The 14981-nt window shown below is 45.1% G+C and overlaps 1 protein-coding gene across 2 annotated transcripts; it reads right to left on the bottom strand.

Annotated features, from left to right (window-relative positions):
• Nucleotides 1–3994: 3994 nt before the first annotated feature.
• Nucleotides 3995–14640, bottom strand: mynn (myoneurin). 2 transcript variants are annotated; one of them, XM_062985847.1, is made up of 8 exons: nucleotides 14587–14640; nucleotides 12669–12962; nucleotides 8429–9933; nucleotides 8199–8358; nucleotides 7271–7449; nucleotides 6257–6340; nucleotides 6095–6181; nucleotides 3995–4821 (listed from the first exon to the last, which is right to left on the bottom strand). In XM_062985847.1, the coding sequence occupies exons 2-8, from the start codon at nucleotides 12938–12940 to the stop codon at nucleotides 4022–4024; spliced, it is 3087 nt and encodes a 1028-aa protein (XP_062841917.1). In that variant the 5' UTR covers nucleotides 12941–12962; nucleotides 14587–14640; the 3' UTR covers nucleotides 3995–4021. The 2 variants fall into 2 exon arrangements, with proteins under 2 accessions (XP_062841917.1, XP_062841918.1); XM_062985848.1 differs by lacking the exon at nucleotides 6095–6181.
• Nucleotides 14641–14981: the final 341 nt, after the last annotated feature.

The raw sequence follows: 14981 nt of genomic DNA, 5'->3' as shown, positions 1-14981 counted from the left end.
CCTGGTCATGATCGCGGTCACGGTGGTACAAGAGCCTATAGTATATTGTATAGTATAATATTTTCAACCTTAAAATTGCATATTTTTAAAGAGGGGGGAGAAAACCGAATTACCCAGAGGAGAACCACACTGAGCACATACAAGACTCCTCATAGACATGTACAGAAAGCGACTTTCAGAGCTGTGACAGTACTCTGATGAAGCAATCAAGGCCTAAGGGCCTTACTCAAGGGCCCAACAGTGGCATCCTGGCAATGGTGGGGCTTGAACCAGCAACCTTTTGATTACTAGTCCAGTGTATTAACCGCTAGGTTACAACTGCCCTAGAATGGACCACTTCATCTGGGAACCGAACCCAGGACCTTCTGACTGAGCCACCGTGCAAAAGTTCATTCTACTTCAAAACACACAATTTGGCATTAATATGGACAATTTGCCGCCCTCTTTGCAGCTATAACAGCCTCCATCCGAGTGCATCTTGAGAATGTGGCCGCTCGGGGACTAATGCTGGACCCGAAGCCTGGCTTGCACTCGTCATTCCATTGAATTCCAAAGTCAGGGCCACTGGACGGCCTTCGCAGGACCTTGCTTTGGGCACAATCATGCTGAAACAGGAAAGGGTCTTGCCCAAATTGCATGTGACAGAAGCACCGTAGGTAAATAATTAGGACGGGTGTCCACCCTTTTAAATCCGAATTTGACCTGCGATTGCTGGGATTTTATGCATTTCACCCTCTACAGTGCATAAAATCTAAAGAGGTTTGTGTATAAAAGCCAAGGCCACAACTGAATACTGAATGAACGGCTGTCGTGGCCATGTATTAAGATACAGCTACACTGCTGACTTCTCGGGGCTCCAGTATATCTGGGCTGATATACATTGATGCACTGAGAGAACACATATTGTGATCTGGCATTTTGACCTTTTTAAATTACTTATAAAAATAATGATTGTGCTCAGATGGCACGGCGGTAAAGTACACTAGCTCACTACCAACAAATTCTGGGGTTTGATTCTCGGATTTCCTCTGCAAACTGTATACAGTGTACAGGATCTGTAAGCTGTGCAGCACCCACTTTACCTCCTTTCCAATGTAATCAGAGTTAGCTGAGAGTTTTTGGGTACAATAAAATACACACACATCATCATTGAACAGTCTTAACATTTTCTTTCCCCAAAACAAAACACTTTATGAGCAAGAGCCACATCACATTTAAGATGCAGAACATTGGAAGCGGAGGCATTTCTTAACGTTTTTGTTATTAAATGGCTTTACAAATTCAAGCAACTGTTCAAATCATACAATAAAAACCACACTGAGAAAGAGAAAAGAAAGTACATTTTATCAGGGAGAGTTCGTTTCCTGATTTTGTGTTGAAAGTTCATTAAAAAAAAATACACACATCTTCCCCCTGGTTTAATCCTCTATGAAAGACACCAAAGACAGAATGTAGCTTGCAAAGAGAAGAGAAGCCACACTATTATTACCTTAAAACTATACTCTGCTTACACCTGGTCATTTCATGCATCGCTCGTTGTGGATTCGAACAGTCCAGCTGTGCACTGTTTAAAATCTTATATCTACAGAAGTTTCAATCCACAGCGCACAATCCTTGCTTTAGGGCCCGAAGTAAAGCAACATCTGACCTTAAACTTAACACAGGCAATACTGACGGAGTCAGCAAGGGTCACAAATGGCTACAATACATCATGATATAATTAATTTAGGCTTGGATTGTTTTTTAAACAGACGCCTCACGCTGCATTGGGCATACAACCAAGAACAAAATGCTGAAAGTATCATCTCCGTAATGTGTTACAGAATGTACTTGGAAATATTGATTCGGGCAGGGATGGGACTGCAGGGCAGCTTCTTTACACCAGCCAGCTGTGGATTCCAAATAGCTGCATGTATGAAAAATAGGGCTATGTCCTATGTGTTTACCCACCACTCATGCCAGTGTGTTAACCAGACAGCAAAAGTCACAGCTGCTGCAGTAACACTGAGTAAAAAAACTTATTTAGATACCAGGCCAGGCCGATAGCTCCACCGACAGTCGAATTCCCTACAGACCGAGTTGCCTGTTTTGTATCCGATGTTCTTACCATTAAAAACAAGGTGAGATTTATACTGAGAACATGATCAGAGACGGAATCTAGAATGGCTCCATCACCATTTTAACGGCTCAAAAACAAAAACATGGCAGACTCCCTTGCTACAGAACTAGTGTCTCAAGATACTATAGTTGAAGTGGAAAAGCATGATCGGCTATTGTGGTTTACTTTGTAACCAGCAGAGTAAATTTGACCCTGTGCACAATTAAATAAAGACAAATTTGATACAATATGACAGTAATTCAGCACAAAGTCCAGTTGTGGTGTTAATAAAACTGTAAATGATTTTACATTGTCTACATAGAGCACTAGGGGTGGAGGTGAAGTCATTATATTGTACCCCATTTAATGCATAGATGTAGACAATGTAGACAATTGGCCTACATTAGAAGTTCCTATCTACCTAAAATAGGGTTTATTTTATTTCATTTCATTTGGGTAATCCTAAGCCTAAGAAAATAAACAATTTGTTTATATTGTTTACTATAATGTCTTGTTATATAAACGTCGTCTGGGTATCAGTTCTGATCCTGCTGGACTTGTATGGCTGAGATTAACCGCCGGCTGTGTTCCAAATAAAAAACAAGTTTTGTAATGACACGCCACTGCAGTTTAATTAAATCAGACACAATTATGACCCAGAGTCCTGCTGCCAATAAAATGAGCCGATGAATAGATCATAAAACAGCTGTATTATGTCGCTAGGGTTAAAGACCAGCGTAAATGTTTCAACTCTGGACAAAAGTATGTGGACACATGGATCACCGTGATCTTGCTGGATATCCTGTTCTAAAGACCATGAGCATGAATATGTGGCTTTCTTCAGGTTTTACGACTATAAAGACTATACACTATGGTAAACAAGAAGGCCTGGCTCACAATTATCATTCCAATTCATACCAAAATTAATGTTTTAATGGGTTTGTTGTTTGAAGTGAGAGCTCTGTGCAGACTACTGGAGTTCCTTCGGACAAAACCATGCCATCATGTCATGTCTTTATCGAGCTCGCTTTGTCCACACGATCATGATGGAAGAAGAAAGGGCCTTAGCGAAGGTCCACATACTTTTGGCCACATTGTGTAGACTTGTGTTCAAGCAGCTTTCGATTTAAATGCCGATTCGAATTTACTTGACCGAATCACTGCAGTTTAATTAAATCAGACACAACTATGATCCAGATTCCTGCTGCCCTTGCAAAGCTTAACCAATAAAATAAGCCGATGAATAGATCAGGATGTTTGGAAACGAGATCCTAAAACACACAATTAGCAAAACATCAGAATTACTGTAACAATTGTATTACGTCCCTAGTTTTAAATGCTCTGGTTTTTACGTTTTGCTTGATGTAAATAATACCAGCGTAAATGTTAAAGTTCATGCAGTTTTTATACCTGATAAAATTTCTAACGCTGGTCAAAGTATGTGGACGCCTCACTGGTTCTAAAAACCATAAACCTCCACTGTTCTAGACTAGACTTGTCCCAAAACTGGAGTGTTTTCTGGGGATTCGTGACCACTTAGTGCCTGATTTTAGAAATACACTTTACACTATGGTAAACAAAAAGGCCTGGCTCACAATCAACATTCCAATTCATACCAAAATGAATGTTTTAATGGGTTTGTTGTTTAAAGTGAGAGCTCTGTGCAGACTACTGGAGTTCCTTCAGACAAAACCATGCCATCAGATCATGTCTTTATCATGATGGGGTAAGAAAGGACCCTAGCGAAGGTCCACATACTTTTGGCCACATTGTGTAGACTTGAATTGCAGATTCGAATTTACTTGTATAACACGCCGCTAATATAAAGCTCAAATTCGAGATGCATAAAATGTCCAAGTGTAAACAGGGTCCAAGTCAAAGACAAAGAAGGAGATATTCGATGCGGAGACAGAAGCCGCCGTTTTAATCAATAGTCTGAACAATGACGATCTGAGCGTGCTCCATTTCCGAGGCTCCGGGTATTTCATACTGCTCCACTACGTAACTGACTTGCTCAGAGGAATCTCCGTGCTGAATGAGCATCGGCGTCTCTGAGGATTCTTCGTGCTGAATGATCATCGGAGACCCCGAGGCTTCTGAATGCTGGATGATCATGGGAGCGTCCGAACCGTCGGCGTGCTGGATGATCATCGGCGTTCCTGAAGCGTCCGTATGCTGGATGAGCATGGGCGTTCCTGAACCGTCGGCGTGCTGGATGAGCATGGGCGTTCCTGAAGCGTCCGTATGCTGGATGAGCATGGGCGTTCCTGAAGCGTCCGTATGCTGGAAGAGCACGGGTGTGCCTGTAGCGTCCGAGTGCTGGAAGAGCACGGGTGTGCCTGTAGCGTCCGAGTGCTGGAAGAGCACGGGTGTGCCTGTAGCGTCCGAGTGCTGGAAGATCATGGGTGTTCCCGTGGGGTCTGAATGCGTCTGAATGATCATCGGTGTTCCCGAGAACATCTGTGTCCCCGAGGCGTCCGAGTGCTGGATGATCATGGGCGCTCCTGTGCCGTCCGAATGCTGGAGGAACATCTGGGCCTCTGGCTGATGGATGATCACCGAGGACTCCGTAGGCAGGGCGGATTCATCCGGGAAGCTCGGCTCTGGCGATTCAGCTAGGACAGAGCGCACTCGAGCTATCAGGCCTTGGTGGTCGATCGGGATGTTGACCGTGCCGTCGCCCGATTCGGTTTTCTGAGGCTCGGCTGCTTGCTCTGAAGAGACTAAAAACAACACAGCATTCATTAGAGACGGTAAAGAATGTTTCAATAAATAGCCAATTGCTTTATGAGGTCTAGTAGTATGGTAGAGACTTCCCACAAACATGACATTTACATTTGCAGGATGTAGCAGTTACTTTTTATCCAAAGCAACGTACAATTGTGATGAATACAATCTAATATCAAAGCAACTGAGTGTTGGGGTTTTGCTCAAAGGCCCAACAGTAGCAACTTGGTGGCTGGGGGGCTCAAACCAGCAACCTTCTGCTTACTAGGGTTCAGGGGCCTAGCAGTGGCAACCTAGTAGCAGTAGTGTGGCTTGAACCGACATCCTTCTGATTGCTAGTCCACTGAGCTAATAATATTGGGAATCACAAATATAAAAAGTGGAGAAACTATGACACTACAACAACACTGCCTAGGTCAGGTGGTCAGGCCAACCCATTTAAACTTGGTCGACAGACTAATAGGGGATTTAGAATGGCTAACGTTGGCAAATATAAATCCCATATAGTCTAAACCAAAAAGCTTTAACTGGGGTGGAGGTTTGACCTAAAAGACATTGTACACTGAGTAGGCACAACATTATGACCACTGACAGGTGAAGTGAATAACACTCCATCTCTTCATCACGGCACCTGTTAGTTGGGGGGATGTATTAGGCAGCAAGTGAACATTTGATCCTCAAAGTTGATGTTAGCGAGTTTGACGAGGGCCAGATTGTGACGGCTAGACGACTGGGTCAGAGCATCTCCGAAACTGCAGCTCTGCAGTGGTCAGTATGTATCAAAAGTGGTCCAAGGAAGGAACAGTGGTAAACCGGCGACAGGGTCATGGGCGGCCAAGGCTCACTGATGCACGAGGGGAACGAAGGCTGGCCCGTGTGGTCCGATCCAAGTTAACGCTGGTTCTGATAGAAAGGTGTCAGAATACACAGAGCATCACAGTTGCTGGGCTGTTTTGGCAGCAAAAGGGGGACCAACACAATATTAGGAAGGTGGTCATAATGTCATGCCTCATCGGTGTATGTGTTTAAGTGCTTTGGTTTTGATCACATGGTTATTAAACATCTGTGGCGGTACCTTAAATTTGATGTTTACCAACTACACTGCAATGTTATTGGAGTTAAGATTTATAATAAAGCAAATATGGATGTTATTTAGCTACACCTACAGCTAAAACTATAGCAGTCTCATAATACATAGTTAATATACAATACTACGGTTACTATACAAGCTCTACTTTAGTCTCCTAATATGCTAGACTTAATACATACCATTATGTTTTAAAGCTTTGTGCTTCTTCAGGCTATAAATGTCTGCGAGCGTATTTCCACAAATATTACAGATAACTTTCCTTGAGCCTGTAACAAATACATTCATTAGCACAAAACGTTCAATCAGCAGACTCTATTACGTCTTTTTATTGATGTGCCTACCGTTATGGATGTCCATGTGCTTCCTAAGCTCTCCAGATGTTAGGCAGGGCTTCCCGCAGTCCAGGCAGATATAAGGGGTCACTCCTTAACATAAGTAAATACATTGTTTGATTTTAAAAGCAGTGGTGTCTCATATATACACTAAATGGCCAAGAGTGTGTAGACACCTAATCATGAGCCCCATTCGAACTCTTGTGCATTAATACTGAGTTGCCAGCAACCCCCATCCTCTCACTTTGCAGCTATAACAGCCTCCACTTGTCCGGAAAGGTTTTTGTTTGTTTATTAGGATTTTAACATTATGTTTCACACTCATTACACAAGGTTCATCACTTCACAAGGTTATATCGAACACAGTCATGGACAATTTTGTGTCTCCAATTCATCTCACTTGCACGTCTTTGGACTGTGGGAGGAAACCGGAGCACCCGGAGGAAACCCACGCAGACACGGGGAGATCATGAAGAAAGGACCCGGACCAGCCCACCTGGGGATCGAACCCAGGACCTTCTTGCTGTGAGGCGACAGTGCTACCCATTAGCCACCGTGCCGCTTTTTACTAGATTTTGACTGTCTGTGGAAATCTGTTGCAACTGATGTTCCAATTCATTCCAAAGGTGTTTAATAGGGTTCCTTATCAAATCATGTCTTTATAGACCTTGCATAGGGGCGTACTTCCATATACTGTTGCCATAAAGCTATAACCATATTAGTTAAGTATTAGGACATTAATGTTATGTTTTACATTCATGACAAGACAGGTAATTACTGGTGACACAAGATCTGGTCAAGTCTTTAATGTCATGGACTGTGGGAGGAAACTGGACTCCACAAGGACCTGGACCGCTCCACCTGGGAATCAAACCCAGGACCTTCTTGCTGTGAGGCGACAGTGCTACCCACCGAGCAACGGTGCCACCTCTTAGCAACGTGTGCGACTGAACCACATGAACCCAAGGGGGACCTGAGGGGCGTTCACATACATTTGTGTTTAGTGTATACCCCTGTACGTACCTGTGTGTTTTCTGTTGTGTGAGATGAGGGAGCTGGAGACAGCAAAAGCCATGCCACAGGTGTCACAAATGTACGGCTTCTCTCCTGTGTGTCGGCGCTTGTGGTACATTAACGTGCTGGCTTGGGTGAAACGTTTGCCACAGTCGTTACATTCATAGGGCTTTTCGCCACTGTGTGTCCTGGGGGGGGGGGGAATATGTTGTATTAATGATGTAATATGTCCCAGTTGTAGCATAGCGGTTAAGGTACTGGGCTAGTAAGCAAAAGTTTGCTGGTTCAAACCCCACCAGGTTGCCGCTGTTGGGCCCTTGAGCAAGGCCCTTAACCCTCAATTGCTTACATTTTTGGCATTTATCAGACGCCTTTGTCCAAAGTGACTTACAGTGCAATTACAGTATACAATCTGAGCAATTGAGAACCCAAGAACCCAACAGCTGCAACCTGGCAGTAGTGGGGCTTGAACCAGCGACCTTCTGATTACTAGTCCAGTACCCTAACCACTAGGCTACTGCTTGCTTAGACTGTATACTGTAAGTCGGATAAGTCGGTTTGGATAAAAGCATCTGATAAATGCCAAAAATGTAAATGTGGCCCTCGATGGCGTGATGTGCCTGTGGGAGGATGGGGAATGGCTGTCCAGGGTTTTCCAGCCATGTGTCGAGGGTACGAAACGAAATAAATAGAACGCCTTTATGTGTCATATATACATATACAGGTGTACAGAACAATGATATTCTTTTTTCCACATATCCCAGATTGTTAGGAAGCTGGGGTCAGAGCGCAGGGTTAAGGGCCTTGCTCAAGGACCCAACAGTGGCTGCATGGCAGAGCTGGGATTCAAACTTCCTTTTCAACCTTTTAATTTATAGCCCAAAGCTCTACCCACTAGGCTCCCACTAGTATGACATGGGGTTCAATAAACACACACCTCATATGTATTTTAAGATTGCTGGATGTGGCGAACGCGGCAGGGCAGACGTCACATTTGTGAGGCTTTTCCTCTCCGTGATGCATGCGGCAGTGATAAACCAGCTGACATTTCTGCGCGAACGAGGCATCGCAGCGGTTGCAGCCGAACGGCTTCTCTCCTGTGTGAACACTAAAAGTTACTCCAGCTCAACAACCAAATTGCACTAAAATGTCACTACTGATACATACCTGTGTGAATACGCATGTGCGTCTTGAGCTGGTTCCCCTGCCTGAAACAGCGGTTGCAGAGCTGGCACTGATAGGGCTTGATGCCTTTGTGTATGCGCATGTGCCTGCGCAGGCTGCTCATCTCTGAGAAGAGGTTGCCGCAGATGTTGCAGATGGGACGATGCTTACTTTGCGAGGCCGTGACCATACCTCCTTCTTCTTCTTCTTCATCATCGTCCTCGGCCCAATCTTCGGCCTCGGCGCCGTCCTCGTCTCCTTCGGCCGGATCGTTCTCTTCGTTGCTGGCCTGGCTCTCTCGGAGCTTTCTGCTCAGGCATCTTTTCCTGTTACTCGTGCGCACCTTCTTGATCTGGGCGGCCGAGGAATCGGTGCCAGCCCCGTCGACGTCTTTAGCGTTGCCTTCGTCGGCAGTCTCGGATGAGGACACCTGCGTCTTCCTGTTCTCTTGATCTTGTCCCTCTTCTTGCTCTTCGTCTGGGTTTTCTGACTCGATTATTTCAGACGGCAGAGCTTTGGAACGGGGTCTGCCTTTCTTACGCGCGATTTCTTCTTTTTCTTTGATATGAGTGAAAGCAGAAGCCTCCTCGGTGTTGGTCAAATCAGGAGTATCGACAGACACCGGTCTGGTTCGTGGTCTGCCCCTTCCTCGTTTAGTCACCACGCCTTCTTTGGCGATCTCCTCCTCTGACTTTGTCCTGTCTTCATCTTCAGCAGTAGCCTCTTCTTCAGGTTCATTCACATTTTCCGTATCGCCTTCTGGATGTTCCGACTCCGATGGTTCGTTTTTAGAGCTGCTTTGCTCCATTTCTTCATCAATTCCTACTGCTGCGTTCTCTTCAGCGCTAGTCGAGTCTGCCGGCTCAGACGACAGCGGTCTCGTACGTGGACGGCCTCTCGGTCTTCCGCTTCCTCTGCCTAGTACTCCAGTTGGGCTGCGATCTGTTTCTGCATGAGCGGCGTTTTCGGAAGGTGCAGGGCCCGTACGAGGCCGACCCCTGTGCCGTCCCCTTCCTCTCCCCCTCCTTGCCACGTCAGCGCCTGCGGTCGGACTCTTGTCCGCCGCCGCGAGATCCGATTTGTCAGAACCCGGGGACAGCGTTCGTGGCCGGCCTCTCGGCCTTCCCCGCCCTCGACCTTTCCCTCTCTGCGTGACGGGGCTTTCTTTTTTCGAAAAGTCGTCGTCCTCGTAAAGTCGAGTCTTAGGCTTTCTGAACCTCTTCTCCGTGCTCCGTGCCGTTTGTTCGCCGGACGAGTGCGATTCGTCGGCCGGAGCCGCCTCATCGGGCGGCTCACCGTTATCCTCTTCTTCCTTCATTAGCCTTTGTCGTTCCTCCACCTCTTCAATCGGTTCCAGAGGTTCGTAATCGTCTGGGCTCAGTGGCGAGCGGGGATCCACGTACTCTGCAGCGACGGCGCCGTCTTCGATATCACTCGGGTTGCAGTTAGCGATGACTTCTTGGATACCCAGGTAGGACGCTGCTTTCTGAATGCTTGGAATCTCTTCACTGCAAGACAGAAAAGGCATATTGAACATTAGCCTTGCTCAAAGGCCCAACAGTGGCGGCATAGCAGGGGCTGGATTTGAACCGACAATCTTCTGATTGATAGCCCAAAGCTCTATGCTCTAGGCAAAAATATTAAGACAATTGCACATTTTTATATACAGTGTATCACAAAAGTGAGTACACCCCTTACATTTCTGCAGATATTTAAGTATATCTTTTCATGGGACAACACTGACAAAATGACACTTTGACACAATGAAAAGTAGTCTGTGTGCAGCTTATATAACAGTGTAAATTTATTCTTCCCTCAAAATAACTCAATATACAGCCATTAATGTCTAAACCACCGGCAACAAAAGTGAGTACACCCCTAAGTGAAAGTTCCTGAAGTGTCAATATTTTGTGTGGCCACCATTATTTCCCAGAACTGCCTTAACTCTCCTGGGCATGGAGTTTACCAGAGCTTCACAGGTTGCCACTGGAATGCTTTTCCACTCCTCCATGACGACATCACGGAGCTGGCGGATATTCGAGACTTTGCGCTCCTCCACCTTCCGCTTGAGGATGCCCCAAAGATGTTCTATTGGGTTTAGGTCTGGAGACATGCTTGGCCAGTCCATCGCCTTTACCCTCAGCCTCTTCAATAAAGCAGTGGTCGTCTTAGAGGTGTGTTTGGGGTCATTATCATGCTGGAACACTGCCCTGCGACCCAGTTTCCGGAGGGAGGGGATCATGCTCTGCTTCAGTATTTCACAGTACATATTGGAGTTCATGTGTCCCTCAATGAAATGTAACTCCCCAACACCTGCTGCACTCATGCAGCCCCAGACCATGGCATTCCCACCACCATGCTTGACTGTAGGCATGACACACTTATCTTTGTACTCCTCCCCTGATTGCCGCCACACATGCTTGAGACCATCTGAACCAAACAAATTAATCTTGGTCTCATCAGACCATAGGACATGGTTCCAGTAATCCATGTCCTTTGTTGACATGTCTTCAGCAAACTGTTTGTGGTCTTTCTTGTGTAGAGACTTCAGAAGAGGCTTCCTTCTGGGGTGACAGTCATGCAGACCAATTTGATGTAGTGTGCGGCGTATGGTCTGAGCACTGACAGGCTGACCCCCCACCTTTTCAATCTCTGCAGCAATGCTGACAGCACTCCTGCGCCTATCTTTCAAAGACAGCAGTTGGATGTGACGCTGAGCACGTGCACTCAGCTTCTTTGGACGACCAACGCGAGGTCTGTTCTGAGTGGACCCTGCTCTTTTAAAACGCTGGATGATCTTGGCCACTGTGCTGCAGCTCAGTTTCAGGGTGTTGGCAATCTTCTTGTAGCCTTGGCCATCTTCATGTAGCGCAACAATTCGTCTTTTAAGATCCTCAGAGAGTTCTTTGCCATGAGGTGCCATGTTGGAACTTTCAGTGACCAGTATGAGAGAGTGTGAGAGCTGTACTACTAAATTGAACACACCTGCTCCCTATGCACACCTGAGACCTAGTAACACTAACAAATCACATGACATTTTGGAGGGAAAATGACAAGCAGTGCTCAATTTGGACATTTAGGGGTGTAGTCTCTTAGGGGTGTACTCACTTTTGTTGCCGGTGGTTTAGACATTAATGGCTGTATATTGAGTTATTTTGAGGGAAGAATAAAGTTACACTGTTATATAAGCTGCACACAGACTACTTTTCATTGTGTCAAAGTGTCATTTTGTCAGTGTTGTCCCATGAAAAGATATACTTAAATATCTGCAGAAATGTGAGGGGTGTACTCACTTTTGTGATACACTGTATATATATATTGTTTATGCATTTTCTCCCCTTTTTTCTCCCTTTTAGGGCGTCCAATTACTCGATTGCGTCACGCTTCCTCTCCACCAATGCCGATCCCCGCTCTGATTGAGGAGAACGAAGCTAACCCGCGCCCCCTCCGTCACGTAGGCAGCAGCCGTATGCATCTTATCACCTGCGCTTTGACGAGTGCAGTGCAGCTCAGCGTTGTGCACGGAGAGACACACCCTGAGAGCACTCTTTTCTCATCTCTGTGCGGGCGCCATCAATCAGCCAGCAGAGGTCGTAATTGCACCAGTCATGAGAGAGCGCGAGAGAGACCCCATCCGGCTCAGTCCCGCCCATATCCGAACAACGGGCCGATCGTTGTTCATGTGGCCGCTCAGCCTTAGCCGGCAGGCAGAGCCGAGATTCGATCTGATGTATTGGCATAAAACAAACATGGCTGACGGTGCGGAGAGTTATTTTTCAAACATAAATAAATTATTATTGATTTTTAATTTGTATAAACTTGCACAAGTGTTTTTATTTGCAAGTTCGGGCTTGTCAGCGAATTTAACTAATTTCGGTACACGGAGGGAGATGTTATATTGACATGCTGGCGCGCTGTGCCACCCCGCCCCATTGGTTTGAATGGCAAGATGCTAACCGTTAGCTTAATAAGTGAAAACTGATGAAATCGCTGTCTAAGTAGTGCGTTCGAATAACCTGACTTATAAGTCATTGACTTATTAGAATCCTCTACTGAGGCAGCTGCCTGTGTAGGCAGTAAGACAGCAAGGCAGCTCACTAGGTTTTTGAACACACCCAATATATTACATATAGAAATCGCACTTATATGACATGTAAATGAGTTCTATGGAAATGCATTATAAAAAACAGCACTGATCTTTAGCATTGTGTCTTCAGAAAGTCAAACGCGCCGTGGTGCTCACCTGTCTATGGTCAGTTTCCCCGTGTACATGTAATCCAGCAGTTTCTCGAACACGGAGCTGTTCACCCATTCCGGGTCCAGCGTTATGGTGGCGTCTTCCCTTCCGGCATCGATGCACTGGGTGGAAAAATACTCGCTGAAGGCGGCAAGGACGTTATGGTGGGCTGCATAGTGCTCCTGGCCTATGACCACGGTGCAGTCGCACAGTTGGCCTCGCTCCCTCTGCCCGTTCAGCTGCTGTAGCAGGAAGTCGCCGTGAGAAACGCTGTCCATGGTGTGGGGCGACGAGTCCGATCTGCACAGAAAATAGAATAGAGTTATTAGCAGGGTGCTGTCAACAATTCAACTGGTCAAACTGGACAAGAACTGCACTTAATAATTGACACGTTTCATCTGATCCGTCGAATGGAAACACCTTCGTAAATAAAACTGCAGAGCAGTCAGTAATTGTATATCTTGTATACATTTACAATAGAATGTATTACAGTGCTGACTGAATGGTTCACCACCCAAATTATATCTGATTAGTGATGGTCTGTATCCTCTGTTGGACAAGTAGAGTGGAAATAGCATCAGTCAGTAATTGTATACCTAGAACATTTACAATGTAATGCATTACAGTGCTGATTGAGAATGGTCCACCACCCAAATGATATCTGCTTGTTGATGGTCTGTTTTCTCTGTTGGACAGATACAGTGGGAATAGCAACCTGATAATAGCAACAGTCAGTAACTGTATACCTAGAAAATTTACAATATAGTGTTTTACAGTGCTGATTGACAATGGTCCACCATCCAATCCAAATGATATCTGGTTGTTGATGGTCTCTTCTCACTAATGGAAGCAAGCTGTTCATAACAACAGTCAGTAATTGTATACCTAGAACATTTACAATAGAATGTATTACAGTGCTGACTGAATGCTCCACCACCCACATGATATCTGGTTAGTGGTAGTCTGTATCCTCTGTTGGACAAGTAGAGTGAGAATAGCATCAGTCAGTAATTGTATACCTGGAAAATGTACAATATAAGGTATTACAGTGGAAATAGCAACAGTCAGTAACTGTATACCTAGAAAATGTACAATATAATGTATTACAGTGCTGATTGAGAATGGTCCACCACCCAAATGATATCTGGTTGTTCCCACTAATGGAAGCAAGCTGTTCATAACAACTGTCAGTAATTGTATACCTAGAAAATGTACAATATATTGTATTACAGTGCTGATTGATGCTCTGTTGGACAAGTAGAATGGAAATAGCAACAGTCAGTAACTGTATACCTAGAAAATTTACAATATATTGTATTACAGTGCTGATTGACAATGGTCCACCACCCAAATGATACCTAGTTGTTGATGGTCTCTTCCCACTAATGGAAGCAAGCTGTTCATGACAACTGTCAGTAATTGTATACATACAAAACAGCTCTTTACCAAGGTCAACGTGTAATTCACTATAAAGCCCATTTTGTATCCAGAACTGACAGTATAAACATAAATATATAAAATAATGACTTAATTAGGTGGCTTTGGTATTAAATGTATGAGGCTCGAGCTGAATAAAAATAAAAGTTCCCGCCTAGTTGAAGCTGTTAGCTAAAAGCTCTGCTAACGCTCGAGCGCGTCAACCGCCACCAGGCCCCGTCAAAATTTAAATTTTTTATAATATTTTAGTATTTTAAACGCGCTCCAAACAACAAAACGCATTAAAATCATCTTATTATATTAAACAACGTCTCGACTTTTGACGTTCAAAACAAAAGGGCTCTTATTTCGAAAATCCGCTTCAGCGCGAGCCGCGACTCACAGGTCACTCCTCAAATTCAGATTAAACTCCCCTGATAATAATTTTAAAAATCACCCTAAAAAATGTGTCATTTTAGCCCAAATTGAACAATATTTTAAAGCTTACGTTTATGCACCAGATTAAAATCCTTCAGGTATGAGCGGCCATTTTCAGGCTACTCCAGCAGATTTGCCATGGACGCAACATCCTGTTTGAGTAGACAGCGCGTTACACGGCTGGGCTGCTAGATGGCGCCAGAGAGACGAGAACAATCGTGCAGCGTTCAACGTCTCAAACATTCTCTGCACTTTCATCCAAAGCGACTTACACAATGAGCTGAACACGATGAACGATTGAGGGTTAAGGGCCTTGCTCAGGGACCCAACAGTGGCAACTTGATGGTGGCTTGAACCGGCAACCTTCTGTTTACTAGTCCAGTACCTTAACCACTGAGCTATCACTGCCCATAGAGACGAGAACAATCGTGCAGCGTTCAACGTCTACTACATTTCCATTATCTG

Source organism: Trichomycterus rosablanca, chromosome 23 (genome assembly GCF_030014385.1).
Source record: "Trichomycterus rosablanca isolate fTriRos1 chromosome 23, fTriRos1.hap1, whole genome shotgun sequence".
Taxonomy (NCBI): Eukaryota; Metazoa; Chordata; class Actinopteri; order Siluriformes; family Trichomycteridae; genus Trichomycterus; species Trichomycterus rosablanca.
This window is presented reverse-complemented; position numbering and strand designations above follow the sequence as displayed.